Source organism: Polychytrium aggregatum (genome assembly GCF_025602895.1).
Source record: "Polychytrium aggregatum strain JEL109 chromosome Unknown BJ171scaffold_27, whole genome shotgun sequence".
Lineage (NCBI taxonomy): Eukaryota > Fungi > Chytridiomycota > Chytridiomycetes > Polychytriales > Polychytrium > Polychytrium aggregatum.
In genome coordinates, this window is record NW_026516229.1 from 46,524 (window position 1) to 74,053 (window position 27,530).

At 58.1% G+C, this 27,530-nt stretch overlaps 11 protein-coding genes across 11 annotated transcripts; 6 read left to right on the plus strand and 5 right to left on the minus strand.

Moving 5' to 3' along the window:
• The first annotated feature begins 279 nt into the window (after positions 1-279).
• BJ171DRAFT_511328 (uncharacterized protein) lies at positions 280-2,089 on the plus strand. Its single transcript, XM_053111564.1, has one exon. It carries the CDS (start codon positions 290-292, stop codon positions 2,003-2,005), a length of 1,716 nt encoding a protein of 571 aa, XP_052965013.1. The 5' UTR covers positions 280-289; the 3' UTR covers positions 2,006-2,089.
• On the minus strand, positions 2,090-4,096 carry BJ171DRAFT_511329 (actin-related protein 2/3 complex subunit 3). The gene is made up of 4 exons (XM_053111565.1): positions 4,030-4,096; positions 3,312-3,408; positions 2,733-3,011; positions 2,090-2,424 (listed from the first exon to the last, which is right to left on the minus strand). The coding sequence occupies exons 1-4, from the start codon at positions 4,033-4,035 to the stop codon at positions 2,273-2,275; spliced, it is 534 nt and encodes a 177-aa protein (XP_052965014.1). The 5' UTR covers positions 4,036-4,096; the 3' UTR covers positions 2,090-2,272.
• Positions 4,097-4,631: 535 nt separating this feature from the next.
• BJ171DRAFT_156972 (UTP--glucose-1-phosphate uridylyltransferase-domain-containing protein) lies at positions 4,632-8,155 on the minus strand. Its single transcript, XM_053105841.1, has 10 exons — positions 7,835-8,155; positions 7,381-7,476; positions 7,154-7,230; positions 6,903-6,939; positions 6,648-6,772; positions 6,485-6,542; positions 5,819-6,298; positions 5,268-5,639; positions 5,057-5,162; positions 4,632-4,846 (listed from the first exon to the last, which is right to left on the minus strand). The coding sequence occupies exons 1-10, from the start codon at positions 7,961-7,963 to the stop codon at positions 4,740-4,742; spliced, it is 1,587 nt and encodes a 528-aa protein (XP_052965015.1). The 5' UTR covers positions 7,964-8,155; the 3' UTR covers positions 4,632-4,739.
• Positions 8,156-8,836: 681 nt separating this feature from the next.
• BJ171DRAFT_511333 (uncharacterized protein) lies at positions 8,837-10,264 on the plus strand. Its single transcript, XM_053111566.1, has 2 exons — positions 8,837-8,909; positions 8,987-10,264. The coding sequence occupies exon 2, from the start codon at positions 9,275-9,277 to the stop codon at positions 9,911-9,913; it is 639 nt and encodes a 212-aa protein (XP_052965016.1). The 5' UTR covers positions 8,837-8,909; positions 8,987-9,274; the 3' UTR covers positions 9,914-10,264.
• BJ171DRAFT_625276 (uncharacterized protein) lies at positions 9,959-11,530 on the minus strand (the record flags this gene model as incomplete). The annotated part of the gene is made up of 7 exons (XM_053115498.1): positions 9,959-10,124; positions 10,330-10,453; positions 10,566-10,684; positions 10,812-10,884; positions 11,022-11,143; positions 11,231-11,321; positions 11,485-11,530. The coding sequence occupies 7 exons, from the start codon at positions 11,528-11,530 to the stop codon at positions 10,004-10,006; spliced, it is 696 nt and encodes a 231-aa protein (XP_052965017.1). The 3' UTR covers positions 9,959-10,003.
• A 289-nt stretch (positions 11,531-11,819) lies between these two features.
• Positions 11,820-13,070, plus strand: BJ171DRAFT_511334 (cytochrome b-c1 complex subunit 9). The gene is made up of 3 exons (XM_053111567.1): positions 11,820-11,902; positions 12,564-12,663; positions 12,865-13,070. Exons 1-3 carry the CDS (start codon positions 11,862-11,864, stop codon positions 12,904-12,906), a joined length of 183 nt encoding a protein of 60 aa, XP_052965018.1. The 5' UTR covers positions 11,820-11,861; the 3' UTR covers positions 12,907-13,070.
• Positions 13,071-13,297: 227 nt separating this feature from the next.
• On the plus strand, positions 13,298-17,350 carry BJ171DRAFT_511336 (acyltransferase ChoActase/COT/CPT; the record flags this gene model as incomplete). Its single annotated transcript, XM_053111568.1, has 11 exons — positions 13,298-13,401; positions 13,614-14,099; positions 14,287-14,507; positions 14,754-14,975; positions 15,170-15,263; positions 15,391-15,612; positions 15,735-15,790; positions 15,937-16,130; positions 16,300-16,490; positions 16,620-17,026; positions 17,171-17,350. Coding segments are annotated over exons 2-11 (2,100 nt in total), but the record flags the coding sequence as incomplete, so codon positions are not given.
• A 222-nt stretch (positions 17,351-17,572) lies between these two features.
• On the plus strand, positions 17,573-19,382 carry BJ171DRAFT_511338 (CRAL-TRIO domain-containing protein). The gene is made up of 5 exons (XM_053111569.1): positions 17,573-17,767; positions 17,979-18,119; positions 18,241-18,449; positions 18,571-18,643; positions 18,857-19,382. Exons 1-5 carry the CDS (start codon positions 17,732-17,734, stop codon positions 19,217-19,219), a joined length of 822 nt encoding a protein of 273 aa, XP_052965020.1. The 5' UTR covers positions 17,573-17,731; the 3' UTR covers positions 19,220-19,382.
• Positions 19,383-19,418: 36 nt separating this feature from the next.
• Positions 19,419-21,016, plus strand: BJ171DRAFT_511342 (thioredoxin-like protein). Its single transcript, XM_053111571.1, has 4 exons — positions 19,419-19,735; positions 19,994-20,145; positions 20,301-20,518; positions 20,614-21,016. The coding sequence occupies exons 1-4, from the start codon at positions 19,727-19,729 to the stop codon at positions 20,748-20,750; spliced, it is 516 nt and encodes a 171-aa protein (XP_052965021.1). The 5' UTR covers positions 19,419-19,726; the 3' UTR covers positions 20,751-21,016.
• BJ171DRAFT_511343 (uncharacterized protein) lies at positions 21,017-23,906 on the minus strand. Its single transcript, XM_053111572.1, has 12 exons — positions 23,793-23,906; positions 23,478-23,562; positions 23,213-23,275; positions 22,840-22,937; positions 22,629-22,720; positions 22,395-22,536; positions 22,212-22,314; positions 21,943-22,013; positions 21,724-21,800; positions 21,541-21,636; positions 21,373-21,439; positions 21,017-21,259 (listed from the first exon to the last, which is right to left on the minus strand). The coding sequence occupies exons 1-12, from the start codon at positions 23,838-23,840 to the stop codon at positions 21,080-21,082; spliced, it is 1,122 nt and encodes a 373-aa protein (XP_052965022.1). The 5' UTR covers positions 23,841-23,906; the 3' UTR covers positions 21,017-21,079.
• A 282-nt stretch (positions 23,907-24,188) lies between these two features.
• Positions 24,189-27,517, minus strand: BJ171DRAFT_625278 (guanine nucleotide binding protein, alpha subunit; the record flags this gene model as incomplete). The annotated part of the gene is made up of 10 exons (XM_053115499.1): positions 24,189-24,239; positions 24,663-24,680; positions 25,001-25,070; positions 25,303-25,367; positions 25,488-25,646; positions 25,824-25,953; positions 26,078-26,206; positions 26,370-26,530; positions 26,820-27,004; positions 27,400-27,517. The coding sequence occupies 10 exons, from the start codon at positions 27,515-27,517 to the stop codon at positions 24,189-24,191; spliced, it is 1,086 nt and encodes a 361-aa protein (XP_052965023.1).
• Between the last annotated feature and the right edge of the window lie 13 nt (positions 27,518-27,530).

A 27,530-nucleotide genomic window follows, 5' to 3' on the forward strand; every position in this document is an offset into this window, starting at 1 on the left:
GCCGCTGCTCGGCGCCTGCGACAGCGCCGCCAGGCCCTTCATGGTCTCGCCGTTCATGCCCAACGGCACCCTCAAAGCGCACGTTGCGGATGAAGGCAACCGGCTCTCTGTCGGCTACAAGGCCCGCCTGCTCTACCAGACCGCCTCGGGCATGGCCTACCTCCATAGCAAAAACATTGTCCACGGCGACCTCAAGACCCTCAACATCCTCCTCGACAACGCCCGCAACGCCATCATCTCGGACTTTGGCATGGCCCGGACCAAGCACACTTCCTCCACCGTCAATCAAATGAGGACTGCCCAGCCGGTGGGCGGCACCCTTGACTACATGGCCCCCGAGATGCTCGACGACGAGAATCCTGCCGGAACGTCCAAAAAGACCGACGTCTATGCCTTTGCCATCACCATATACGAGGTCTTCAAGAACGGACAACCCATCTGGGTCACCCGGGACGGCCAGCCGATGAGGGACCGGGCTATCGAGTCGCAGGTCACCAGGGGGAACCGCCCCGCCCGCATCGACGCCATCCCCGACGACATTTGGTCCCTCGTCGAGCGATGCTGGCGCCAGGACCCCGGCGAGCGACCCACCTTTGCCGAAATCCTCGCGGCCCTGGATCCGTACAAGAACTATACCGCGGCCCCGCCGGAGGCTCGTCCAAACAGCGAGCCTGCATTCTCCAAGGCTGTGTCCATCCAACCCAACGGGGCCGCCTCCAAATCGTCCGTACCCCGGATAGACCGGGGCTGGTCGAGCCAGTCGAGCCAGTCGAGCCGCTTCCGGCCTTCGCCTTTGTTGGCTGCCCTGGTGGCTGATCTCGAGGCCCTTCCAAACATCCCGCGGCTGCTTCTCCAGCGTGCCCGACAGGGAGAAATCAAGTCCTGCTTCGACATTGCCCGCCTCATCTCGGAGGGCAAGCCCGCGACCGACCCGCTGTGGGGCACGGCCGCTCGCCTCTACCAAGTGGCTGCCGACAAAGACAACCTCGAGGCCTTTTTCCACCTCGGGTGGCTGCACCTCACCGGCATCGGCACGACCCAGAGCGATGTCGACGCTCTCACCTACTGGACCGAGGTCAGCACCAAATCGACCGATGCGGTGCACCAGCCCATCGCCACGATGATGGCTGGCTGGCTTCATCACCTGGGCCGCGGAACCCGGCAGGACAAGCGCAGAGCCGCCGAGCTCATGCGCCAGAGCCGAAGCGACAAGTTCACTCTCGGCGAAAGAATCGTGAGCGGCTCGTACGCCGCCTCGTGCGACTCGCCTGCAGCCGTTGCCCTGTTCCGCCTGTGCCAGTTTGGTTCGCCCCGGGACTGGTTGTGCGAACACATTCAGGCCATCTGCCATCTCCGCGGCTTTGGCACTTCCAAAGACGAGAAGCAGGCCGTGGCCATCCTGGAAAAGCTCGCCAACCAAGGCCACGACGACAGCCAGCATATTCTCGGCAAGTGCTACGGATATGGATGGGGCGTGGCCTCCAGCAGCGCCCACTCGTTCCCGTGGTACTCCAAGGCGGCAGACCAGGGCAATCTCTATGCCCAGAACATGGTCGGCCGCTGCCTGCAGGACGGCTCTGGTGTCCCCAAAGATCCGCTCAAGGCGGCCGAGTGGCTCCGCAAGGCCGCCGAGCAGGGCAATTCGGATGCCCAGAGCAACCTCGGCTGGTGCTACCAGCATGGCAGCGGCGTCGCCCAGGACTTCACCAAGGCCATTGACTGGTACAACCGGTCGGTCGATCAGGAGAACCGGTACGGCTGCTACAACCTGGCCTATTGCTTCCAGAATGGCATTGGCGTCGTCAAGGACAACACCCGGGCCTGCGAGCTGTTCAAAAAGTCGGCCGAGCTGGACTACTCCCTCTCCCAAAGCAACCTGGCCGAGTGCCTCGAGAAGGGCCTGGGTGTCCCCAAGGACATTGAGCTGGCCGTCTTTTGGTACCACAAGGCTGCTGCCCAGGGGAACAGCCAAGCAAAGCAGCGTCTGCAGGAGCTTGGCCGATAGAGAGATGGATCGAGGACCGCACCCGATCCTCTCGAGTCCTTGGATGGGGTCGTACTCGATGCTGCACCGCATCACACTAGATAAATACAGAGCCACGAGCATATATTCAAGAAGCATCAAAGAAAGGACGGCAGGCCGCTTGGTCGTGCTTGTCCCGGATCTACCTGGAGGGGGGGGGAGGCGGGGATCGAAAACCAAGAGCCGATAACCGATAACCAAGGGCCGATAACCGACAACCGAGAACCGAGCGCCTGCTGGCGATGCTGCTTATACTCTGGTGCCAACGTTGGCAATGTTCATGAACTTGCGCTTGGCAAAGCACATCCACCACTTGGAGGGCTTGTTGTCCTCGTAGATTCGCTGGACGAGCCGGGACGAGAGCTCCTGGCGCATTTGGGTCAGGTATTGGCGCAGCTGGTCTGGAAGGTGGCCATGCCGTCCCGACCGGTTGCATTGGATCCACATTCGGTCGGGCATGATCGTATTGGAGGCCAGAGAGAGGGTCAACAGGCCAGACAAATCGCAGGTCCGCAAATGGTCAGTGGCGGCACTGAAGGCTCGGAAAGTCATCCGGCCGACCCAACGTCGCTGATGCGGCCGAGGTATCGTTCGATGCCGTCGATCAAAACGTACAAGACAAACACCACCAGACACTCCTCTGCTCCCACCAGACACTCCTCTGCTCCCACGACACCCTCACGGCACCCTCACGACACCAGCTCCATACCGGTTTCGTCGTTCGTCGAGGTCTTTGTGTAGACCGCATTCAGCGGGAACCCAGCCTCGCCGGGGACAGGGAAGGACTGCACGGCGTGGGTCTGGAGCAAAGTGTTGGCCTCACTTTGACCGGGGAGCTTGGACAGCTTCAACAAGCACTCTTGAATATACAGGATCAGGTAGATCAAGACTCGGTCGCTCCCGCCACGGATCTCAAAGTTGCGGTAGAAGCTGTTGGCGCGATAGAGATCCAGAGCCTCATCGATGATGTCGTCGGCGTTGGGAGCGGCTGGAGGCCACATGCGATTTCCGGCAGGAGATGCGTCGGAGGAAGCAAAGGCGGCGCCCCCCCCCGTTCATCCACCAGGTTTCAATCAAGAGCGGCGTCGATGGTCAAGGCCCAGATACCGAGTGTCCGCGACGATCCATCCCAAGTTTGATTGGATTTGCAGCGTGCCCCCCCCCCACCACCAGGGTAAGAATGATGAAAAATGATGATGAGCAAATCGTCAGAGCCAAGCCCAAGTCGACGTGATCGCACTATCAGGCGAACCAGCGACGAAACCATTCTCGCACGGCGTGTGCTCACCAGGAGGGGCATTGCCGCGCACCCGAGTTTTGATGGGTAGCAGAGGAATGCTGCCGAGCACCCTGGCATCGGCATCGCTGATAGACGAGTGGTAGACCTGAGGGGCCGAATGGCGGAGCATGTGGGTTAGCACCAGCTCGATCGTATCAGCTCGATCATATCAGCTCGATCGTATCAGCTCGATCGCATCGGCCTGAAACAGCAGGTCGCAGCCGCTTTGGGCTTGGTCAGGTTGCAGCCGTCCTTGGCGTCCATGCAGTCAGAGCGACTTTGAAAGGGAGGGGCCAAACGGGGCTATGCTGCCCCATGATGCTCTGAACCCACGGGACCCATCGCCGCCATGCCAAGAATCCAGTCGATATCTGCGACGAAAGGGACCGCTGCTGCAAAGGCTGTGTCCAAGAGGGATCGACACGAGACGATACTGGCCAGTCTCGACAGGCGATGGATGGGCGCAGCCTGCGAAGGTCTTGCCGATGCACTCTGGTTCGCTGTATCCCAATCGATTGTCTCGTCGCAGCTATGCCCCGGGATGGCCCGGAGACTCGTGCAGCGCTTCGAGGCCGTCCAGTTCACGTCTCGAAAAAATAGGGCGACTGCGTGGCCGCTTGGGATACGAAGGCGCCGCCAACGGCGACGGGCGCTGACTCGGCGACGAGCTTTTGGAATCTCTTTCGCCACACAGAAGGACGGCTCGGCAGCGGTGTCGCAGACTTACAGGCATGACGGGATTTGGAGCCGGGTGGACGGGCTGGTGCTGGGGCAAAGCGGTCGAGGCGATGAAGACAAACAGCAGACGAGAAATGGCCGCGAAAGCGGGAATGCCAAGGGGGGGGGAGCGCAGCCCTGGTCGCGCACACACATACGCTGGCGGGTGGGACCACTTCCAACTCCAAGTGGTATCCCTCCAAGGGCCTGCATCAAGCACAACCTCGTCCGTATTTATTGCGGGGAGAGGAGTGTAAATAGCCACCGCGACCTGCAAAGTGGATTCGCCAACAAATCCAAACCAGATACCGCACAACCAAGAACAAGGAATCGAAGGAGACTCGGTTTGGAAATGTATCTGGCTTGGAAGCGGGAGGAAAACAGAGATGGTTGCCAAAGCAGACTTTTGCAAGGCCAGCTCCTTCGATAGCGAGGAGCAAGTTTCGACAGGCGATGACTGTGGAAGGACCAGGGACCCCCACATTCTCGTTTTGCGACAACGCATTCTGTTGTAGACAAAACCAGAACATTGAGAGGAGTACAGAGGACGCAGACATTATGGCGGGATGATGCATAGCCCATAAACAACAGAGCAAGTCCGGAGTATCCTCTCTCCCCCATTCTGTTGGATCCCAGCGGCTTTTCTTGAACCCAAGTTGACAAAAATGAAAAAAAGAACAATCAATCCGTGTCCTTCCTCTCCGATCCTGCTTTGTCCTTCTAGTGATCGAGGATTCGGAGGTTGCCCGAAACAACCTTGTCTTCCAGGATCGACCCGGATGGCACATCGATTCGCTCGCCGTGATTTGCAACGATGATGACGGTGCCTGCAATACCACAGCAGCCAGGACAGTGTCCAAACAAGGCGGCAGTGGCGGAAACGACATCAACGGTGCGTTGCGTGAGCATTTACTGTGATAATGAGTGAACATCGCCAGGGGGGGGGAGAGGCGTATCTTGGATAGCGCTGCAGCGACCGTGCTCCCATGTCGAGAGCGCCGGCTCAGCACTGAGAGGCAGCAAAGCGCTGTCCTTACCTCGAAGCGTAACGTCGTGGCCAAAAGTTACGTCACCCGTGACTGTCAGGTGGTCGAGCTCAAGAATGTGCGGCGGTCCAGCGAAGCGACTGAGGAACTGCTGCACCTGTGGGCCCCAGATTCAACAGTGCATTAGCGGCAGAAAGACGCTCGGGCCCAGCCACAGGCGACAGCTTCCATACCGACGCTGGATCAACGAACATGGGCTCACCTTCTTGAAATGGTCGCCCAGCTTGACGTTGGGAACGCTGCTGAAGGGTCTCTTGGGGTTCAGCACCAGCTCACCGTGGCGGAGCACGTACAGATCCGAGGTGATGAGGAACAGGTCCGAGCACGACTTGACCGGCAGGAACCGGGACCGGGGGACGTTGACGCCGTGGGCTCCCCGGAAATGCTTGATGGCAGCACCAACCGCCGTCTCGAGCTGGAGGACTTTCTCGCCGGTGTCGGTGGTCTTGGCATTGACGATGATTTCGAGATTCAGATTCTGCTCCTCGACCTGGCGCTTGATGGCCTTGAGCGAGATCCAGAGGTTGTTGGTGTTGAAGATCTTGAACTTTTTGATTGATTTGAAATCATCTACCTACAGCACGGGAGGCACCGCGAGTTTGGTTCGAGTCAATCGTGTGCATATACAACCCCAGAGATCCGAAATGAATCAAGCTCTCTACACCACGCCGGCCCGTCTATGCTGAAGCGACTGCTTCGCGGTCCGCCCGTGGTCCGAGTGTCTCCTCCGCAGGACAGCAGCAAAAGACTTACATGCTCCGGAGGCACCTGGGCAATCTCGAGCAGCCGGATGTTTCCGTCATAGTCGATGAGGGTTCCGCCCTTGATGTCGGCCTTGGTTTTATCCGTGACCTCCATGACAAACTCCGAGTCGGTGTCGATGGCGTGCTGAAGGATGGTGGTGTCGACGGTGGCTCCAAGGTTGTCGATATTGGACACAAAGACATATTCGATGCCCTGGGACAAAAGCTCGTCAAGAAGGCCCGAGTTGGTCAGGGACTCGTAAATGTCACCGTGGCCGGGAGGATACCAGAGGCCCTCGTGGCCGTGGGGTCTGGTTGGAAGGGGCTGAAGGGTTTCCTTGACGATGCGCGGGAATCGGCTCTGGTTAAAGGTCTTGATCTCGACGTTCTGGCCCTGGTACTTTTGGATCACGCGGTTGGTCTCTTCATCCGTGTTGAACGAGTTCATCAAGATAAGAGGCACGTTGACGCTGTGTTGGCTGTTGAGGTACTAGCGAACGCAAGGTACGCCGCCAAGGTCAAGCAGAGCGCCAATGTCAACAGTATTCTCATGGGGCAACCAAGACGAAATAGAGTCGCCAATGAGGGGCCGATGCAGAGCAGCGTCGATGGGCGCGAGGGCAGGCGCAGGGTGGGGCGAGATTGCGGTTCTGCAAGGCTGGAGCTGTAAGGGTACCTGAATCTGGCGCACGGTGAGGTCCAGGAACGACATGCCGTTGCGAACCTCGATTGTACTGATGCCGATTGGCAAAGAGCGCGCAGGCAGACGAATAAGTAAGGTCGGACACCGCTTGGCCTACGGCCTACGGACGGGCTGTTGACATGGCAACGGGACCTACCTCTTGGGACCAACACAGCCCATCGTGGTTCCCAAGCCACCGTTCAGCTTGAGGACGGCGAGCTTGCTGAGATAGTCACGTTTCTTGGGCGGCTCGACAGGAGTAAGCGTATCGTACAGAATGATCTGAAGATCCGAATCAATAGAGCGAATGAGCCGCATGTCCAGACAGCGGGGACATCGCCAGCAGCGCCAGGATAGGCGAGGTCACAACTGGACCCGGAGGGGCAAGGTCGCTCCCGAAGACGGTGGCTACCTGGTCTGACGCAGGGGTCTTGATCTTTTCCCAGTTCCTGGGCGAGATAAACAGAGCCGCATGAAGAAGGAGAAGAGTCCAGACGATATAGCTCCGATTCAGTATCGCTGGCCATGAATGTGTCTTGCCAGCGGCCAGCGGACGGGGTTCGCACAGAGGGCCAATGCTCGATACACCGAGTGTGGATGCAACTTCTGACAGTGCCTCCGCAGTCTCTGGCCACTCAGACACCCATGCAAACGGATACGCACAGCTTGTTGCCCTTGACACTTTCTGCGAGGTATCGAGTGAAGAGCTGGAAGAAAGCGTCCATTTCATGGGCAAAGCGCTGGAGGCGGGATAGAAGCAACACATGAGGGCCTGGGCGCCGAAATGTTGCAGAGCCTGCCTGCACGACTCAAGCCAGGCCAGCGAGATCGAGGTTGATCGAGTCTGGCGGCGATCGCACCGGTGACGACGAGTCGATTTGAACGCGTACCTCGTTCTCGTTTTCCTCATGGATTTGACTGACCAGCTTGTTGAGCGACAGGCGCATGGCCTTTGCCGACTGGGTCGTGGTGCTCTCATGGAAATCCTGCGGGAGTGTGATCAGCAGCGATGGTGAGTGCAAACCTATGGGCGGAGAACAGGCTCCGGATTTCTCCCATGCTGCCCCGACATGAGGCAAAGGCGTTTGATGGCGCTCGGCACCGGCCCGAGAGTGGGGGGGGGGTCAATCTGACGGGAGCAATGGTCATCACGCAGCACACAGGGCGGCATTTGATCCTGCACGCTCCAGGGGCGGTGCTCCGAGTGCCAGGTATCAAATCCAGTGTCGATAGCCCGGCCGGGCTTGAGACGAGGGGGTGGATCTGCGCGTCTCACCGACCGACGAGCGGCCGACGAGGGTCCGGGCAAAGGAGCAACAAGTGGCTGAGTTGCACACAGCATACCATCAGCGAGAAGCTTCGCTGCTGTCCCATGGTCAAGAGTTGGCGAATGTCATCTGGGTAGCCGGGGGTGGCAGCGGTTGGAGAGGCCCTGGCTCGGCCGGGAAGAGTGGGAGTTCCAGAGGCATCCATTGCGGCGCGTGCGCAGGTGGAGATGCGATATGCCTGGGCGACCGAGTGCGTGCGGTGGCGATAAGGTCGCCTGTGTGCTTGAGGGCAGTGCGCTGAGGCAGATGCGCAGGAGAGTGGGTCAGAGCGGGTGTGCTCTGGGGTTGGCGGTGTGGCCGGAAGGCAAGAGGTGTTGGTGGTTGATGGTGGGATGAGTTGACAATGACCCAACAACGACGGCGACGGAAACGGAAATAGTCGCTCGGGCGGGAGCGAGACGGCGGGGCAGCTGTGCAGACAGTTGTGCGTGTGGCTCTCGGCGGCTCTCGGCGGCTCTCGGCTGCTCTCGGCTGCTCTCGGCTGCTCTCGGCTGCTCTCGGCGGCAGTTCTGTGTGCGCCTGCGAGTTCTGTGCTCTGGAGGCGCGCCTCGAACAACACACTCAATGCACTCGACACACCCAACACACCGAATGCACCCAACTCACCCAACACACCGAATACAATCCCATCCATGCGATGCGGTTGCATGCAGCTCCATGCCTTGATATCCAACGCAATGCAGCCAGCAACATACCACCGGCACGCAGGGATGTGGGGCATCGGCACTGGCCTCCATCCCTCGCCGCCCCCATATCCCCCGGTCGCCTCGGCCTCCGGAATCATGATCTTGGAGATCCTGTGCTATCTCTCGACAGCATACCAATGTCTCAAGGTGGGCCGAGTCCGCGTCGCTGATTCTGCATGCTTCTTCATGGAACAGCCGCGACCATGAACCGGGGCCACCTCAATCGGCAACCAGCGGGCCGAGGCGGCGGCTGTCGGGATGTGCTTCTCGCTCGCTGATGCATCGCCCGCACGACCACTCTAACATCAATCCTTCTCATCCTGCTCGGCCCCACCGACGACGCCTGCCTGGCCCAACATCGACATCCACCAGCTTCTCAACGGTCCTTCCAACCATGAGGCATTGGTGAGCATCGCTTGCAGCGCACCGAACCCAGCTCTATCGCACCAACAACTGAGCCGGTCGACCTTTGCCATCCCCAGGCCGGAGCAGTGGTCTGTTGGGTCGTCCTGGCCCTCTACCGATCCATACTCTCGCCGCTCGTGGGACACATCTCGACCCTCAACCATACATTTCATCTGGCCATTCTCATTGGACAAGCCCTTCCAGCTGTGGTTCTCTATCGTCTCTTTGTCTGCCCGTGCTTCATCGCCCTCGAGAGTCTGTGCGAGCATCTCCAGAGTACTGCAGTGCGCACTCGGCTCAAAAGTCCTTCCCTGGTGACCGATCTGCTCCTCTGGATCTATCGCCGACTCGAGACCAACATTGTGATGAGATCCCCTCTGCATACCCTCCTTCGACCAAGCCCTGCTGCTGCTCGAGCGCTGCTGAATCAGTCCCAGGGCACAACATTGGCCCACTTTGGCATCCGTGGCCTCGATGTGGGCTCCAATGCCGACTCCATCCGCCCCAACCAACTTCAGCCTGCTGGCGATAGCTCCCGCAAAAGCGTCGCTCCCACGCTGGCTCCCACGCTGGCCCCCACGGAGACTGGCTCGGCTGACGCCCGTTCGCCGGATCCGCCCGAATCTCTTTTGGCAGACAGCCACCTGGCTCAGAGCATCGACTTTATTCGATCTTCGTACCAAACCATCCTATCGCTCGTGCACATCCATCGAAAGGATCGGACGACCCAGCCACTTCCATCCCAGAGCGCCATCCCGAGTGAGCCGCTCACTCCGGCGCCCGACAGCACCGAGAAGCCACTTCCCCAACCTCCGTCGTCGTCGCCGCCAAAGTCAAAGCCCAGAATGATTCGCCGAAAGAGGATCTTTCATGTATCGACGATCGGCAGCGACGACGACGCGGATGCTGTGTCCTCGGACCCGACATCTGATCCCGGAGCAGGCCCGCGAAGATCGGCTCGGTTGCTGGAAAAACAATCAAACCCTGACAAGCGCAGGTGGTAGGCGACTCGACCAATACTTGGCCGACCCCACGACTCTCCTCGCTCTCGAAAACACAGCCAGCGGCGGATGGCACGGTGGTCATATGGCCTTCTAAATGAGCTGCAGGAGCTGCTTGGAAACCCAGTCGAGGAACTCAGAATGCTTCATGAAGCTGGGTCCAGATTCAGACGCAAAAGCCGAATAGAACTTTGAACGAACCATGAATTGGTTTCTGGATCATTGCGATGGAGCATGTTGCGATTCGGAAACCCAAGGTTATGAGAACGGATGCGGGTCGGACAGTAAGCACCGCATGGCGAGTGAGCACAGTATGTATCGTAAATGCTGCGAGCAGTCTCCGGGCAAATACACCGGAGCCACACCACTACCAAACCCCAAGCTCTCCTTTGCTGCCCAGTGCTCCCGCTGCTACTCACACGTCGTGTCCCGGCGTATGCGGCTGTGCAACGTTTTCAAGAAAGTTCTGAATGAGGCTCATTGAGAGGAGCGGGCTATCCTGCGACAGTTTCTGGTATTGCAGTTTGATCTGCTTGAGGAACTCTGATAGGAGAGCGGATTGCCGTGAGTCGGTGGTCGGCTGTGCAGCGAGCGCCTGCTTAAGGACGATTACACACAAGCAACCGAGCCGCGATGAATGCACCAAGCCGCAAACCTTCCAGTAGCCCTGCGAGCAGTGTAATGTCGCGAAAGGCCTCGAAGCTGACGAGCTCGTGGTGATCGGTCCACCCCAACACAATTTTGTAAAATGATGCTTGGATCCGCTCGTAGCCTCTGCGAAAGGTTGGAGACAATGTGGTGTAAGCGCACATTCACATTCTGCACGAAACATGCACCACCGCCCCCAACGACGCAGCATCGTGCCCACATTCCACTCAGGCTGAGAAGCCAGGGCATCTACCTCAGAAAGTAGTTGAGAAAATTGGTAAAGTCGGACATCTCTATGCCCGTCAGGATGTCGCCCTTGTTTCCAGCTTGCGATGGAGGGGGGCCCGATTGTAAGTCCAAATGCTCGTTGTGTGCAGCCGGCATTTGGTTTGGGCCATCGCCGTTCGTTCGCGAAGGCTTTCCTCAATACAGCATCCAATGGCGGCTGCATATAACTGCTCACCATTTAGCGACTCAAATGCCTGGGCGACGCTCTCGTTGTACGAGGGGGAGTTCCAGTTTCCAAGGTTAATCTGAGTGTATGCTTGATACACTGGCGCGAAGCGATGCAGACTGTTCTTGAGACTGTGGCGAGAGGGCCCGAATGAGTTCCCCAGGCATGGATCCAAGCATGGGTCCAAGGGGAAAGCTGCGACGCCGGCCAAGTCTTACTGATCTGTGATGAATGTGATGGGGTCATCCGGCTGGGCTTCTAACAGGTTGGTGAGCATCTGCTTCAGCTCCGCGTTGACACCTGTTTGGGCTGCGGTGGAGGGTCGGGACACATATATGCATCGTTAGTCTTGTTCGCGGCTCAGCCTGGCACAGGCTCAGTGCAGTCGGCTTGGGGCTGTGAGAAATGCTGTTCTGGTGTCGTGGAGGCAGCCGCGACAGGGCGACTGGGCGACTGGGAGCACACTCCGTACTGAGATACTCGAGCGCGGGAAGGGAGCTTGCGTCCACGACATTCATGGCGCCACTGAAGGTATTGTTTTCCGATGTGAATCGATGTTCTGGACGCCAGAACGAATATGAATTCGATGTACCGAGCCCTGCGTCGAGGCACTAGACAGGGCAAGTGCAGCGGCAGTCGCAGGGGACAGTCGCAGGGGGCTGTGTCGGCGATCCTCACACCCGCGTCGCGCTAAACCGGGATGCGTGGGTGCCTGGTGCTGGATCGATCCGCCCTCGAGTGCATTTCATTAACCGGCGCTTTTGCGTTTTTCAAACCAGCCGCTGTGACAGGCCGCCTCTTCTGCATCTGCCAGCGACCCCGCCCCAGACACTCTCCGAGACCGCCGCCATGAGCATCAGCAAGCAAATCTACAACGTCTTTTACAGAAGGTGAAGGCAGCTTCCGGCGATTTCAGTCTCTCTCTCTCTCTCTCTCCGTGCTTTCGCTCGGCGATGGCTCGCTGCTGTCGCTGCGGCATCCAAACGTGCATTTTCGCGCATCGGCTCTGTCTCGCCGCCCATTCGTGTCAGTCCCGAGCTGCAAGAACACACACCAAGACCGATGTCGATTGTCCAACGACGAGTACGCCAGGAGCGACACATGTCTCTCTGAATTTATCCAGGACTTCTCCAACGCGACAGAACGACCGCGGCGCACAGACAGGAGGTGGCATGTTGATCTGAAAGCGAGCGAGAATCGCCGACATCCGATGGGCTTTGCCGGTCCCATGCGGCTGTCCAACAATCGATGGCTCAACTTGGGATGAGTCAGTCCAACTAAAGCATACCGACAAGCACCCTGCGCGGCTGCAAGGCATCTCGATTGCCAGGGTCGTGGCCGTTATTTCAGTATCCATTGATCCAGAACCCCAACAAACGGCAGACACGAATGTGGCAGAGCTCTTCGCAGCGCATAGCGATCCGTCCGCGCCGCAGCAGACGGCATCTGTCTGCTGCATCATCGACACACACTTGCCATGCCATGGTGCACGCCGTCAACCCATGCCTCTAACGCACGGCTCGCAATGTCGCTTTGTCTTGGTTTCAACAGGAGCTCCTCCTATGTCTTTGGCATCTTTGCCTTTGGCTTTGCCTTCGAGCTCGGCTTCGACGCCATCTCGGACCGCGTCTGGGACACTCTCAACCACGGTGTACGTATTCGACGAGCGAGCGATTCGACGGGCCAGCGGCTCTGGCTCTGGCATGGCACCGTGAAACTGAGGGGACTGAGCTCGGCCCAGGTTCACGTATCTGGCAAAGCAGCCGTACGAGTGGTCCGCTCGTGCCTTTGCTGCATATCGACAAGCTCCCCGACTGACACTCTGTCTGCCTCCCCCGATCACCGCTCACAGCGCCAGTGGAAGGATATCCGCCACAAGTACATCGAGCAGTAAACCGCTCCTCCTTCCATGTCAAAGCCAATGTTCCGAGCAGCGATGCATGGTCCTGTCCACATAGACATCCAGACGGGCGGTGGGGCTTCGGCCCCCTCCCGCTGCTGCTCGATATCGTGCAAAGCCACTCTGAATACAGCAATAGCCTCTATTCCCCCTCCCAACCCCGACCCAGGCGCATGTTCTGTCATATGAATCTCGAGCCGGAGCACCCTTCTCTTCATGTGCTGCACCCCCACCACCACCGCTGCCAACACACGCCGCCGGGGCGGTCAGCTGAGCTTCGTCGCTGCTGGCTGGTGTGTCCAGGTGTGCCCAGGTGCGCATCGCCTGCGATGCATAAAAGGCACTCTCGGCCATCGCTTCCTGGGCAGTCTCCACCCTCATCCCGATTTCCGTGGGCTGCCTCGTCTCCTCCACCGAGTCCGGCTGTGGTTCTTGACTTGATTGCTGCCTGTATCCTCGCCGCTGCCGTCGTTGCCGTGGCTAGCTTTGGTACTTTTACTTTCTGCCTTTCTCTCTCTCTCGTTGCTCGTTCGCTCGTTCGCTCGTTCGCTCCTTCGCTTGCTTTGCGGTTCGCTCGTTCGTCGCTTGTTTGTCCATCCGTCCAGGCGTCACGTGTCGCGAAATTTTTTGCCTTTTTCTCTGGTCGTTTCCTGATCCCAGGCGACATCCGTGATCCGACCCTGCTCGTCTGCCTGCCCCAGCCAGATCTCGATCGAGGCCTCCTGTCTGTCGATCTGTCGATCTGTCGTCTGTCTGCAATCAGCCCGCTGAACCTGTCCATCCCGTCAAGGCACCCGAATCATCGCCCTCGCTCACCCAACCTGAAATCTGCCACCATGCCGCTCTTGCGACTCACCCCGGCCTTCCTGAGGACATCCAGCCATTCACACCGCCTCGCGCACCACCATATCCGCAGCATCGTCGCCTCTTCGACACGGGCGTACTCGGTCCACAACGACGAGGTTGCAAAGCCCACGTCCGTGACATTCTCCAACCAGTCCAAGCTGCCCCGACTGCCCATTCCCGATCTGCAGGAAAGCGCGGCCAAGTACCTCGAGTCATGCAAGCCGCTGCTGACTCCCGAGGAGTTTGAATCGACCCAGCAGGCTGTCCAGGACTTCGTCAAGGCCGGAGGACTGGGCGAGACCCTGCAGCAGCGCCTGGTCGATCTCGACGCCAAAGAGCCGGTATGCCCAGTTGCCCCATTCGCTCATTCACACCGCTGTCTCGTCCGCCGGACCGTGCGATCGTCATGACAGCATGCGGGCTTGTCGACTCTTAATCATATCAAATAGCAACACAAGCAGCACACTTATCCAACCGGCTCTCCTTTTTTCCGCTCCTGACTCGGGCGCTGACTTGCCCTGTGTGCAGTATTCGTGGCTTGAGAAGCTCTGGCTCAACAAGGCCTATCTGGAGTACCGCGAGCCCAGCTTCATCAACGTCAACTGGTGGACCCAGCTCGCCGATCATCCCAAGGCCACCAAGAGATCGTTCAGCCACCACCCCCCGACCGGCGTCTTCTCGACCTTCCAGATCGAGCGCGCCGCTGGCCTGATCACGAACCTGATCAGCTTCAGCGAGGCTGTCAACAAGTAATGACCGTGCACCATTGATTGCTGTTCCCCCGAGCAGTTGCATCAGTGGCTTGGAGCGATTTGATCCTGGGGCTGTTGCTCAGAGCGATTCCATCGAGCAGCCACGGACTGTGACTGTCGCATAGGCTCGCTTTCCACGACGCCCCGTGGTTGCGGGTGTCGGGCTCCTTTCCGCCTTTGTCGCCATCGGCCGTGCTCTTTGTCGCAAACATATCCACTGATGCCCTGCTGCTCTCTCTGCAGTGGCCAGATCGCCCCAGAATATGTCAAGAGCCAGCCGCTTTGCATGAGCCAGTACAAGAACCAGTTCGGCGCTACACGTGTTCCTTCCCCCAACGCCGACACCGTCATTCTGAACCATCCTGCCACCGCCAACCACATCATCGTCATGGCCAGCAACCAGATCTTCAAGATGGATGTGCGAAAGGACGACGGCACTCGGCTCTCTCTCCACGATCTTCAGAGGTAAACATGGCGGCTCGAACAAGCGAGGATCGAGATTCATTTCAACCAGACAGAGTTGTCGTATTGATCTGTACAGAGCGGGCTTTGGAGCAAGCGGATCCTCCTCAGCTAGATGGCCGTGCTCAAGCACAGGCAGAACACCAATCCCGTCGACTGGCCGCTAGACTAAACTCTCGCTGCCGTTCTCCCCCCAGATCGCTGTACAAGATCACCGAGCACAGTCTGCATGACGCTCCCGAGCCTGCCATTGGGCGGCTGACTGCTGTCGATCGCGATACCTGGACACAGGTACGATTTGTATGCACACGTCCATGCGACCCACGACGGCGCATCGACCCTACCGCCAGCAGCCAATGCATGCATCCATGGCACTCCGTCGCTGAGCCTGCTTCTCCCGTCCCAATTGTGCTCACAGACCTACCAGCACCTACTCTCGCTGGACAAGCAGAATGCCGAGAACATGAAGATCATCCAGGACGCGCTCTTTGTCGTCTGCCTCGATGACTCGTCCACCGTTGCCAACTTTGACCGATCCCACCTGCAGTTCTTCCACAACTTTGACGGCTCCAACCGCTGGTTTGACAAGGCTATCCAGCTGATCGTCACCAACAACGGCCGTGCCGGCATCAACGGAGAGGTAACGACGACAGTAGCAGCGGCAGCAGCATGACTGGCAGGATGAGCTAGTATCTGGCTGTTTGAAACGCAAGGACTTGGAATGCAGCGGATGGCTGACAACCTGCATCACTGTGCGTGCAGCACTCTCCCGCAGATGCCGTTATTGCCGGTAAAATGATGGACTACATCGTCCAAAAGTGAGTCTTGTCCTCTCCGGGCGAGAGATGCAAGCCCCGGCGCTCTTGGCTGCACACACAAGCTGACTTGCGCGAGTGGGATTGCCGCGATGGTACTGTATCAGCCCTTGCGACTGACTCTGCATGTCGTTCCCGATGATCGCTAGTGAGCCTGCTGTCGATCCCGCCTCCGTGGAGCAGTTCGCCGTGCCCTCGGTTCGACGACTGGAGTGGATCGTGGACGAAAAGGTCACCAAGGCCATCGATGAAGCCCTGTTTGCCTCCGAGCACGCCGCCAGAAACATCGAGAGCTGCATCCTCCACACCGACGCCTACGGTGCCCGCTATATCAAGGAAGTCGGTAGGTGTTTGTCTATGTTGTACTGGAGCCTGGTGATGATGGTGGCGTATTGGGCTTCTTATCCGGACAGAAGCAGTCTGGGTGCCGCAGCATGCGACCGAAATGATTCGAGCGACGCCGGTATGTGCTCTTACACGCCCTTCTCTTACTGCCACCCCCTCCTCCTCAGCCGGCGCCAGCCCCGATGCCTATGTCCAGATGGCGCTCCAGCTCACATGGAGACGCCTGCACAACGACCCCACGGCAGTCTACGAGTCGGTCTCGACACGCCAGTTTTTGCACGGCCGCACCGAGACCGCGCGAAGCCTTTCCAAAGAGTCCTGGGACTTTTGCAAGGCCTTTGATGACGACAATGTCCTTGTAAGTGGATCGATGCATGCACGCAGCAGTGAAGCGCATGGGCAAGTCGGGAACGGTGACTGTCCCGCATCACATTCCTCTGCGAGACCATCCGTACGCTAATGTGCCGGGCGGTCCCTTGGCTTGCAGTACGAGGACAAGACCCAGCTCTTCCGCAAGGCCGTCGCGGCGCAGTCCAAGTATGTCCGCGAGGCGAGCCAGGGCAAGGGCATCGACCGCCACTTCCTTGGTCTGAGAAGCATGATCACCAAGGAGGATGCCGAGAACGAAGCCGGCATGGCCATTTTCAAGGATCCGGCGTTCTCCCGAAGCGTCAACTTCCGGCTGTCCTCGAGCAACGTCTCCCCCGGCAAGCACTTTTTCGGTGGCTTCGGGCCGGTGGTGGTCGACGGCTATGGTGTCAACTACGCCATCGACACGGACCAGCTCAAGTTTTCGATTTCGCGCAGCATTCGCTGCAAGGAGACCTCGGCCTTCAAATTCCGAGAGACGCTGCAACGAACGCTGACGGATATGATGATTCTGTTCCCCAAGCGGTAGGTGGCTGCTGGCGTGCCTTTCCTCCCCTTCCGTTGCATCGATCGGGTCTCGCGCTGAGATTGCCCCGCTGTCTTCGCGCTTGCCCCGATCCGATGTCCTCGTGCTTGCCGTCGCTCACACCGCTGTCGTGCCTGTGCCAGATCCGAGGTCTGGGGATACGACTGGAAGGATAAGCGCAAGCTCGAGCGCAAAGAGAGCGAGTACCTCCGAACGATGAAGCAGATCTCGGACGAGTACGAGCACAAGAAGCAGATCATTTCCGCCAAGTACGACCGAACGCAGAAATAAACTCCCCCCGTCTGCCGGGGTGCCATCCAGTAGCCAGCGACGCAGTGACCCCCGGGTGCGGCCAGACCGCACAGCAGGGCGATGTGCCACTGCTTGTGAGCCGGTGATGTACATGCCAAGCAGGCATTGGTGCGCTGGGAGGTTGGGTGACCGCCCGACAGCCAAGCCCAGCCAAGAATAGGAGGAGGTCTGCGTCGATGTTGGTCACGCATGTCTGTTGCCGTTTCTGCGGCCTTGTTGTGGGCCACCGGACTTGCTCCTTTTGGCCACCCCCGTCTCCCAAGGTGCCCCCAGCATCCTCCTGGCTGGCCCAGTCCCGCCCCCACAAACTCCATCCAAACTGTCCATCCTGCTCGTCGCTTGCATCTGCCTCAAAGCCCACGTTTCCCCCGTCTCTAACACCCTCGTCCAACATGTCGATCACCACTGTCGATACTGCCAAGTTACAGGTGAGCACTGGCCCTCAGAGGGCTGCTTCATCCAGACCAGACCAGACCAGACCAGATACAGGCCCGCTCCTCTGTTGGGCACACGGACGCTGCGCAAACGGTCGTGGCCATCGTGCAGGACTGTGTCCCCTGTCGCTGCATTCGCCTGAGGGATGCGGCATCGATGTGCGCTGACTCTGGCACACCCGAAACCGCCCCCCCCCCTCTAAAGGAACTGATATCCCGAGTGCGATCGAGCCCCGATCTCGAGGCCCTCGACTCGAGCCAGCTCTCGGACTGGTGGATCCGCAAGTACTACATCTCTGCCGGCGGCAACCTCGATGTAGCCCTCAAGGCCATCGAAAACACACTGGTAAAGCCGGTCCTCCGGTGCGAGCTTGGTGCCCTCCCGGCCGATGGGCCATTGATCGGCTTGTGTGCTAATCCCACTTGCCATCCGTCCGTCCCTCCGTCCCTCCGTCCTGCTGCTGAAGATATGGCGCCGGGAGTTCCGGTATCAGGATATCTGGCACGAGAACTTTGCCGAGGAGGTCCAGTCTCGCAAGCTGTGTTTCCAGGGCAAAGCCCGAGATGGCTCGGCTATCCTGTACTGGAAGGGCAGCCGCCACGTTGCCGACGTCAAGAAAGCCGACCATCGCATCCGATTCATTGTCCGCACCATCGAGCAGGCCATTCGGGACGGGTGCGTTTGCGATCGAACAGCAGTGCCGCGCAGCGAATGGGCTATGCACGGCCGAGCTTTGGCCGACTGAGTTCTCCTCCAGCTGGCAACCCCCGCTCACTGATCATGTTTGCACCGACAGCATCCTGGATGACAGGCTGACCATTGTTGTCGACAAATCCGATGTCGGCTCAGAGAACCTCGACGGAATGCAGGTTCGTTTGGCGTGGCGGCTGCTGTGTTGCTGGCTCGGCAAGCGTCTGTTCATCCATTCATCCATTCATTCAGCCATTCGGTCATTCAGCCTTTCATCCATTCATCCGGTCATTCGCCCATTCATCCTCGCTCGTCTGCACTGGCCCAGAGTTACTTACCACCAACCGGCTTTGCTCTTTTGTCTGCCGCTTTGCCCGGCTCGCACTGCACAGTTCTACCGCATGCTCATCCGGGTTCTCCAGGACAAGTTTCCCCAGATTCTCCAGCGGGTCATTGTCTTTCCGACAAACTGGATCCTGTGGACCACTTGGAAGGTCATCAAGTCCTTCTTGGATCCGTCGGTAGCCGACAAGTTCATCATGCTCGGGCCCAAAGAGATGCATGAGGGCCTCCTCCGATATCTCTCGCCCGAGGTCGTGCCTGTGCGCTACGGCGGGACCCTCACGGACCAGCAATGCGATGAATATTTTGTGCGAGAAAACGGCATGGCCCAGCAGCCAGCTGGCTTCAGAAGCAACCCGTGCCTTTCGACAGTCGACGACAGCAGCACGATGGACTCTGCCGTCTCGATATAGCACAGAGTCGTAATCGGACCCACATACGCTCCTCAAGCGCATACGGACATGTGCTTTGTATTCCGCCTGTCTATTCATGTGTTTCGCCTGTCTGCTCATGTATTCTGCCTGTCTATTCATGTACTTTGCTTGCTGTTCATATCAATACTGTCGCTCTGCAATCATCCTTCCGACGACGACACCATGTCTCTGTTATGCTGCCCATTCCGCATCCACCGCATCCACCGCCTCGCTCCTCGCTGGTATCGGATCGACGGGCGGATTTCATCCGCATCCGATTCCATCGCCAGCGAGCATCCGATTCCCGCGGCCGTGATCCCGCTGCGCCGGGCTCCGTTTCAAATCCGAGCCTGCCCCGCGTTGCTCCAGGGAAACGCAGGCGGCGCCGTTCTCAGCCCAGTATTTGAAGCTGCCCTTCGCCGCGGCTTGCTTGGTCGCCATCTGCCCCCCCCCTACAGCCACCGCTCTCTCCTCCACAACCGTCGTCCGCAGCTTTACCGCATTGCCATGGCTCCCGTAAGTCTGCAGACTGTGCTCCTCGCCGATCGTCTCTCTGGAGCAGCAGACCCGGCCCCCCTGGCTTCTTGCGTCGCTTCTTCCAACCGCGACATGCACTGCGTTCCTTGATGGTGCTGGCGGCGCTCCTCTTCGATCGCTCCCCTCTTCTCCACCGCATTGGAGATGCCCATCTTGCATGTCGCTCAGCAGTATCACTCGCCCAAGTTGTGATCTACCACTGACATGCGTCCTGCTTCGTCGCGTGAACACATCCAGATCGAGGTCAACCACCGCATCCCCTCTGCCACCTTTGGCCACTCTGGCAACCCCGAGGAAGTCGGTGCCTGTGCTCGCCCCAGCACCATCTCGTCTGACGAGCTTTTCAACAACAAGAAGGTCGTCATCTTTGCCGTTCCCTTTGCCTACAGGTACTACTACGCCGCCAGTCGGCCCAGCGCTTGATCTGCTTCGCGATCGCCCCTCCTCCACTAACCATCCAGAGAGTTTCATCCGCGTGGCGGGCGATTGATCTGCTGCACCGCAACTGAGGGCTGACTTGTCGTTGTCTGCTCTCGCACTTCAGTCCTGGATGCCAGGGCACCCATGTTCCGGGCTTCCTGGAGCACTATGATCAAATCAAGGCCAAGGGCGTCGACACCGTCGCCTGCGTGAGCACCGACTCGGTCTGGGTCATGGATGCCTGGGGCAAGGCCCTTGGTGTTGGCTCCAAGATTCTGATGCTCTCGGACGCCCACGCCGAGTTCTTTGACAAGCTTGGCCTGACCGTCGACTCGACCGCCAGTAAGTGCTATGCCGTATGCTCTTACCCGGCACCATTATTTGCCGCTGGGCAGCCCCAGTCGCGGCACCATCTCCTGACAGTTTGCTGCTCTCAGGCCCTCGCGCCGGATTCTACCTCAAGCGCCCCGAGCGCTTCGCCCTCATCGTCGACAACGGCACTGTCAAGTACGTCGGCGTCGATGCCAGAGATATCCAGCGCTCGGCCGCCGCTACTGTCCTGGCCAACCTCTAGGCTCAATGTGTTGAGAATATATTGACGACTGCTCTTGAAATACGCTGGTCTTGGGATACGGTTGTCTTGGCTTGAGCCGCGTCCACGGCCGATGGATTGTACCATTTCCCAGCGAGTGCGATCTAGCATCCGTGATCATCTGCTCCGCATTCCATACCGCACACAAACTATCCAACTGCCTCGCCTGAGAGATGCGGCTCTCAGCAAGTGGCGAATTATGGATGCATCTGTATTCCCATCCAAAAAAAAGAGCCATAAACACGGGATGTTCCGTTTCATTCTGCAAAGTGTATTACGGCGCGGCAAGAGCCGGCGTCCTGCTGCGTGACTCAGACTCTCCACTCGGTGGTCTGGTACTTCTTGAGGATGGTCTCGAAAGGAGCGTGCTGGAACTGGTTGGAGCGGTATAGACGGACGAATCGGCTGATGGTGTCCTCGACGCTGAGCGGCTCGATACTGAGGTCCTTGAAGGTCAGGGCGCCAGGGGTGGCTTGGTCGTTGATGTACAGCTGGCGGCGCACCGGAGCGTGGCGGCAGTTAGCAAGGACGGTGTTAGAATTCATCCGCAGCATGTACGGCGCTGCAGAGGACATGGGAGCTGCTTGCATCGCATCCGACTTACTCGCTCGACTTCATCGGCGGTGATATGAGGGAAGACCATGACGGTGTCCAGAGCACGGCCAAAGAGCCTGAGCAGCAGGGGCAATTGATGAGCACACATTGGGCTGGTTCGACCTGCGTTCCAGTGAGCGGATGTGAGCGAGCGGCAGAACGGCGCCCGCAAACTTACTTGTAGACAGCTTTTGGGACGGGGAAGGTCTCGTGGGGATGCATGGCCATATCACAGAAAAACTTGAACAGGTTGCCGTAACGGTACTCGTAGGGGCTGACGGGGACAGCTGTGTCAGCTCAGCGAGATGCGGGATGGGATCCAACGCCATGGGGCAGATATGCGGAGCGGCACAGCACCTACCCGTAGAGCTCGACGATCTTTCCGGCAACTTGGCTGTCAGACTCCATGGCGGCAAGAGCCTTGGCAACATCGCCAACCTAAAGCCGTCGAATAATGTCTCAGCTATAGTGCATCGCATTGATCCCCTTGTACACCGGCTCAGAAGGCTGAGACGAATCTGGGGGTCCATCGCCGCGTGTCGTCGAGCCGATCGCCTGCCGGCAGATGCGATCTACTTACATAGACGGGTCTCAGCAGAGTCTTGCCGCCGTTGGGAATGGGGGTCGGTCCGGGGACCCACTTTGTCCACCCTAGCATGACAAACAGAGCGGGTTAACCAGTCTAGCTCGGCTGTCTCACAATGGTGTTGCGGCGCAAGGAGGATGTCGAGCATCAACGCCGACGAAAGTTGCGAAAGCCGCACCCAGATACCACCCATCAACCCATCAACCCATCAACCCATCAGCCCATCAACCCATCAACCCATCAACCCGCCCGTTCGCACTTACAGCCAAAGCGGTTCCAGAATTTGTCTTCCTTTCCGTACATGTATCCAGGTCGAACGATCGTGGCCTCAGGGAACTCCTCGCGCACCGCAATCTCACCGAGAGCCTAGCCAGGTCCGATGAGAGTTGTTAGGTCCTGAGCGCGCCTGTAATGTCGCACCGTACTCTGTTGCTGGCCACTCGTACCTTCGATCGGAGGAACGCAGAAGTCGAGTTGACATCAGCGTTGAGGGCAGAGACATGAATGAACTTGGTCGCACCCTCCTCACGGGCAATGCGAGCCAGTCGTCTGGCGCCATCGACATGCACAGCCTCGAAGGAGAAGTTCCTGGAAACCACAGGAAGAATGTCAATATGCACCGCCGTGGCAAAGGGGCTCGTAGGGCAGGAGGCAGGCAAAGATGCGGCAGTGGGGCTTACTTGGTGGTGAAGTCGCGGCCGACCAGGTTATAGACGACGTCGGAGTGACGGACACACTCGGCAATCTGGGTCTCGTTGCGGATATCAAAGCGCTGGCACGACAGAGAGCAGACGCATCAGCCGAGTCGATTCGTGTCTCCCCGAAGCGCGCATTTCTTTGGCGACCGGCTTGTTTGATTAGATACGCTGCAGAGTGATCGGTGGGCCTTACCAGCGGCACGATCTGGCCGAGATCGCCCATAAGCTTCAGGTGGCGCTTGTCGTCATCGTTGCCGCGGTACGGAATGACGACCTGGGTGCCCTTCTTGCCTGTGTTGCAGATTCGCAAAAGCCGCGATCGTCAGCCACAGCCTCATTGCCAGTACGCATGTACTCTGCTTCCGAGCGATGCAGATTGCCGTCCGCGGTGCACTACGTCTCATAATCCCAAGGTTGTGTGTGTCGGGGTGCGTTTGGTATCATCTCGATAACATAGGTCGCGATTGCCGCTGTTCATAAACCGATGCGGCGGTTCGTCTATACATCCACAGCGCCTCGTTCCATGCTGTCTAGCTAGCGTATGCTGATCTCGGCTGCGTACGCACCAAGGTTGTTGACCAGGTATCTGCCGAGGAATCCGGTACAGCCAAAGACAGTGGAGACATGGCCTGCAGCCAAACAAAGGAGTCAGAGACAGCAGTGAGCAACGCCGCGACGATCCAACACCGGCTATCAACCGGGACTGCACGGCGAGGTCCACTTCCAACGCGAAGCGACTGGAGATTCGTGTCGGTTGCCACAGCCGTCAAAGATAGGACCTGCATCCATCCAGTGATAACAGCGGAAACGTGGATTGTCCATCGACAGTACCGGAGACAGAGGAGCGGCCGCCGGGGCCTTGCTTCACAAAGATCTCGCCGGCGGTCGATCGCTTGACGACATCGTGAATGCCACGCTGATTTGGTCGGAGACGCACAATGATTATTTTTCAATTATTGGAATGTTAGTGTATCCGAGCTGGATCTGTCGGGTTGCTGCCTCGTCGGCCCGGCCCGGCCGCGAATGGCGAGGAAAAGGAATCGATCGAGGAGAACGGCGACAGCGCCGCAAACCAAAAAGGAGCAGGCGCCATCGCTATCGCCCGTTGCACCCGCACCAGCGACATGCGAGCCGTGCTGGGGGTACCTTATGAACGAGGCTGAGATTCGAGTGCAGGGACTTGGTCAGGACCATCTTTTCCACCGAGATTCTCTGTCTGTCGAGTGATGCGGGGTGTCCTGGTCCAGAACGAAAGAATGGCGGCGACGAGGAAAACGCAATATCGAGCGCCGATTTTTGCGTTTTTCGCGGATGCGGGTCGAGTGCACTCGATCCACACTCGAGCCGTCACACACACACACACACACACACACACACACACACACACACACACACACACACACACACACACACACACACACACACACACACACACACACACACACACACACCAACACACCAACGGCCGATCTGGTTCCCACGGCTCCTCGCTGGTGGGCAAGCTGGGTCTGGACTGTCAACTCTGAGACCACACGCCGACTTTTAGCTCGAGCTGTAGTCACAGGGTTCCATCGTCCGTCCCAATCCCGTTGTCTGTCAACGGCAGTCAGTTCTCCACACCAGCGAGGTGCATGGGGGCTGCAGACATGGTTCCGGTATGGGGGCTGAATAATTACACTTTTGTCTGAAGCCACCTACAGGTAGGTGTGGTCTCCGAATCTCGCACAGACTGCTTCTTTGCTCGGTCCGTTGGCTCGTCCCCCCCCGTCTGGGCTCTTCGATGCCTCATCTTGGCCATCTGTGGTAGCAACCTTGGTACGGTCTTCACATCTTGGAGGGCGAACGGCGACGCGGAACCGAGAAATATTGCCGAGGAAGAGCGCTGCCGCTACATGATGCCCTGATGTGCAGGCCAAGGTTAAACATGGGCGTCGTATGAACAACGACGGCCATATGTACGAATAAGTCGGTACCACAACCCCACGCCAAGTCATGCGTGCTCGTATGTGCACCTACCGAGTCTCGTAACGCATTCTGTAGGCCATTGGTTGTTACGGTTATGGGCGCAAAGTTAACGTCATGAGTTGAAGCGCTATTCTTGATTATATGCCGGAGAGCACTGCATATCATAGCCATCTCCACATCCACATCCACATCCACATCCACATCCACATCCACATCCACATCCACATCCACATCCACATCCACATCCACATCCACATCCACATCCACATCCACATCCACATCCACATCCACATCCACATCCACATCCACATCCACATCCACATCCACATCCACATCCACATCCACATCCACATCCACATCCACATCCACATCCACACCCCCACACAAACCTGCAGAATTGTTACTTTGACCGCTGCAAACACAAGCCGAATATTGGAGGTGTCTGTTGCTTGTGTGAGACTGCGGTGGACAGCATTCGCACATGCCATACAACCATCGTCAGCATTGAGTGTGAGAATATGAAAAGTTCGTCACTAAGGAGCGTCGTTCGGCCGATGTTTCAAGAGTGCAAGCAAGTCCGGCGAAGCACGTTCGTCACACCACTGCCCTCTTCGGCGACAGAGTAGAGACAAGCCAAGCGAACGCAACCATATTGAACTAAATCATCTCGATCGAGCTCCGTCATACGTACTGTGGGTAGATATTTAGCCGTGCTCGATTGACCTGGGTGAATTTCCATAGGATAAACTTGGCGGCCTTGTTGAGGTCTGCGCCGCCGGCGAATTCTGCATAGGAACCGAGTCAATGGCCCGTCAGACATTCGGCCGTTTGTCTCCGCGGTTATGGGAGTGGCATATGCGGTCACGATGCAAACACCTTGCCTTTGTATTCCGGAAAGTAGTTCTCAAGCGGAACTTTCTGGAGCTTGATTTTAAAGAGGTCAATTTTGTTGAGAAACAGCACGATGCTTGTCCGTAAGAACCACCGGCTGTTGATGATGGACTCGAATAGCGTCAGGCTCTCGACCATCCGATTCTGGTCAAGGCATGCGAGAGTTAGCTTGGGCCTGCGGTGAAGAGCCTCATCTGCGCAAGCGAAGGGCCATGCAATCGCATCATACGATGGCACCCGACACCGCAGCAGAATGAGCTTGAGAACCAAGATGCGGTTCTGGAGCTGCAAGCAAGTAGCGCGAATGGTGAAGCTGCCAACCTGTCCGGCCTCCTCAAGGAGCACTTGGTCATATTCACTCAGTGCCACGCAGAATATGATCGACGTCACGGCTTCGAAGCAGTGGATCCATTTTCTTCGCTCCGATCGCTGTCCTCCAACGTCGAACATGCTGGTCGTAGAGTTGGCGGGCAATATGGGCTTGTTGCATCAGCATCGCCGCTCATCATCGGGTACACGCCATCGGCAAAGACTGATACGGGCAAATAGTGATATCAAGCAGCTAAGCGTCTTACTGAATATTGAGCTGCCCCATGTTGAACCGGGTCTCGGTAATGCCTGTCGTCTTGGTTCGTGCCCGCAGAACGTCCTGCTCGAGCGGGATATAGTCCGGCGTGCCTATGCGCTTGATGTTTTCAAAAAAGCTGGTATAGGGGGCAAAGATGATGGGAATAATGAGGATGCCATGCTGCGTGATGGACACGCACAAGCATCAGTGCCGAAGACGTGCAGCTCAGGACCACGGGCGTGAGGCCGATCATGTGTAGCGGCTCGATCTCGCCTCTTTTCCTCAGGCTGCCGACTTACTATGGCGCGGAATCGATGATGTAAAACTCGCTGCTCCGATCCATCAACTGCACCACGGTGGGGTCGGCCCATAGTTGTGAGAGATCCTCGCTGATCTCGGGGGTGATCCGAAAATTGCTGTCGTGTTCGATCCGGAGACCGGCGTACTTTTTCTCGAGGCGCTGCAGTGTGTTGGGGCGGCGACATCATCCCCGAGTCGGGTCACCAGAAACAGTCCGAGGATCGATATCGATCAGAAGCGCGTCCCCATATTTCATAGTTTCCAGCGATGCCAGCGATGCCAGCGATGTCGTTAGCAGGCCAAGAAAGCATGCGAACCCAATATCCGGCGGCAAAACCAACGAAAGTGCAAAGACCGTGGTGTTGTCGCTGATGGTGGAGACACGCCTCCACCAAGATCAAGAGCCATCATCCGCTTCCAAACCGCAGCCAAGGCGAGGCTGTGCTTACTTCGCAGTCGTTGTTGGTGTAGGTCAGTCCAAACTTTTTGACGGCCTGCAGTATGGCCTGCGTGCTGTCGATGATGTTTCGGTATATCGTTGGCCGGAAGGTGAGGAGCTCTTCTTTACTGTACCCACTCTGGTGGATGATCTTCATCTGCTTGACAATCGTGGACTTTCCTGACTCGCCTCCTCCTGGTGGCGGTAATGAAGGGATATGAGCCATTCATTCAGTCCAAATAGCGCAGACCGAGGCCGAGGGCATGCAGGCCAGCCCGGACGGCGCCGACACCCGCCCTTGCTTATGCCGTGCTTCTGAAAAGGTCCTGTCGGCCGCGTCCGCGAGGAGGCGAATATCCCAGCGCCGGATTTCCGGGAGCGAATAGACGATCCTTGTGGGAAAGGACCGCTCTCAGCGGCAGCGCCCGTCCGCGGCCAGAATCGTCGCCAGTCAATGCCACTTTGCCCCACACTTTTCCCACGCGAATGTGGTTGCGCACACATTTAGGCGAATGCTGCAGCGCAGGTTTCCCCCGACACGCCTGCAAGTTGGGAAGGGGTGTGCCCGCGCCAGCGAAAAGATAGGTTACCCAGCAGCAGAATCTTGCATTCCTTCTTGAACTTTTGCGAGTCGGCCTCGATGATCTTTTCGATGTTTTGTGATTTTTGGCGCATCTCTCGGACTTCTTTGGTTATGCACAGCCCCATGGTTCATCTCCTC

What these genes read in the sequence shown, in the direction of transcription:
- BJ171DRAFT_511338 (XM_053111569.1), top strand. Translation starts at nt 17,732, where the DNA reads ATGTCGATCACCACTGTCGATACTGCCAAGTTACAG. An exon ending in AGGCCATCGAAAACACACTG is followed by an intron (nt 18,120 to 18,240) that starts GTAAAGCCGGTC and finishes CTGCTGCTGAAG; the next exon opens with ATATGGCGCCGGGAGTTCCG. An exon ending in AGAACCTCGACGGAATGCAG is followed by an intron (nt 18,644 to 18,856) that starts GTTCGTTTGGCG and finishes CGCACTGCACAG; the next exon opens with TTCTACCGCATGCTCATCCG.
- BJ171DRAFT_511328 (XM_053111564.1), top strand. Translation starts at nt 290, where the DNA reads ATGAGGACTGCCCAGCCGGTGGGCGGCACCCTTGACTACATGGCCCCC.
- BJ171DRAFT_156972 (XM_053105841.1), bottom strand. Translation starts at nt 7,963, where the DNA reads ATGGATGCCTCTGGAACTCCCACTCTTCCCGGCCGAGCCAGGGCCTCT. An exon ending in GGCTGTGTTGGTCCCAAGAG is followed by an intron (nt 6,543 to 6,647) that starts GTAGGTCCCGTT and finishes AATCGGCATCAG; the next exon opens with TACAATCGAGGTTCGCAACG. An exon ending in TCACCGTGCGCCAGATTCAG is followed by an intron (nt 6,299 to 6,484) that starts GTACCCTTACAG and finishes TGCGTTCGCTAG; the next exon opens with TACCTCAACAGCCAACACAG.
- BJ171DRAFT_511333 (XM_053111566.1), top strand. Translation starts at nt 9,275, where the DNA reads ATGAGATCCCCTCTGCATACCCTCCTTCGACCAAGCCCTGCTGCTGCT.
- BJ171DRAFT_511329 (XM_053111565.1), bottom strand. An exon ending in GCGCGGCAATGCCCCTCCTG is followed by an intron (nt 3,012 to 3,311) that starts GTGAGCACACGC and finishes TGTGGCCTCCAG; the next exon opens with CCGCTCCCAACGCCGACGAC. An exon ending in CTCGACGAACGACGAAACCG is followed by an intron (nt 2,425 to 2,732) that starts GTATGGAGCTGG and finishes GCCACCTTCCAG; the next exon opens with ACCAGCTGCGCCAATACCTG.
- BJ171DRAFT_511334 (XM_053111567.1), top strand. Translation starts at nt 11,862, where the DNA reads ATGAGCATCAGCAAGCAAATCTACAACGTCTTTTACAGAAG. An exon ending in TACAACGTCTTTTACAGAAG is followed by an intron (nt 11,903 to 12,563) that starts GTGAAGGCAGCT and finishes TGGTTTCAACAG; the next exon opens with GAGCTCCTCCTATGTCTTTG. An exon ending in GGGACACTCTCAACCACGGT is followed by an intron (nt 12,664 to 12,864) that starts GTACGTATTCGA and finishes CACCGCTCACAG; the next exon opens with CGCCAGTGGAAGGATATCCG.
- BJ171DRAFT_511342 (XM_053111571.1), top strand. An exon ending in GCCGTTCCCTTTGCCTACAG is followed by an intron (nt 20,146 to 20,300) that starts GTACTACTACGC and finishes CTCGCACTTCAG; the next exon opens with TCCTGGATGCCAGGGCACCC. An exon ending in GACCGTCGACTCGACCGCCA is followed by an intron (nt 20,519 to 20,613) that starts GTAAGTGCTATG and finishes TGCTGCTCTCAG; the next exon opens with GCCCTCGCGCCGGATTCTAC.
- BJ171DRAFT_511343 (XM_053111572.1), bottom strand. Translation starts at nt 23,840, where the DNA reads ATGGTCCTGACCAAGTCCCTGCACTCGAATCTCAGCCTCGTTCATAAG. An exon ending in CGGCCGCTCCTCTGTCTCCG is followed by an intron (nt 23,276 to 23,477) that starts GTACTGTCGATG and finishes GTTTGGCTGCAG; the next exon opens with GCCATGTCTCCACTGTCTTT. An exon ending in CCGCCGATGAAGTCGAGCGA is followed by an intron (nt 21,260 to 21,372) that starts GTAAGTCGGATG and finishes GTGCGCCGCCAG; the next exon opens with CTGTACATCAACGACCAAGC.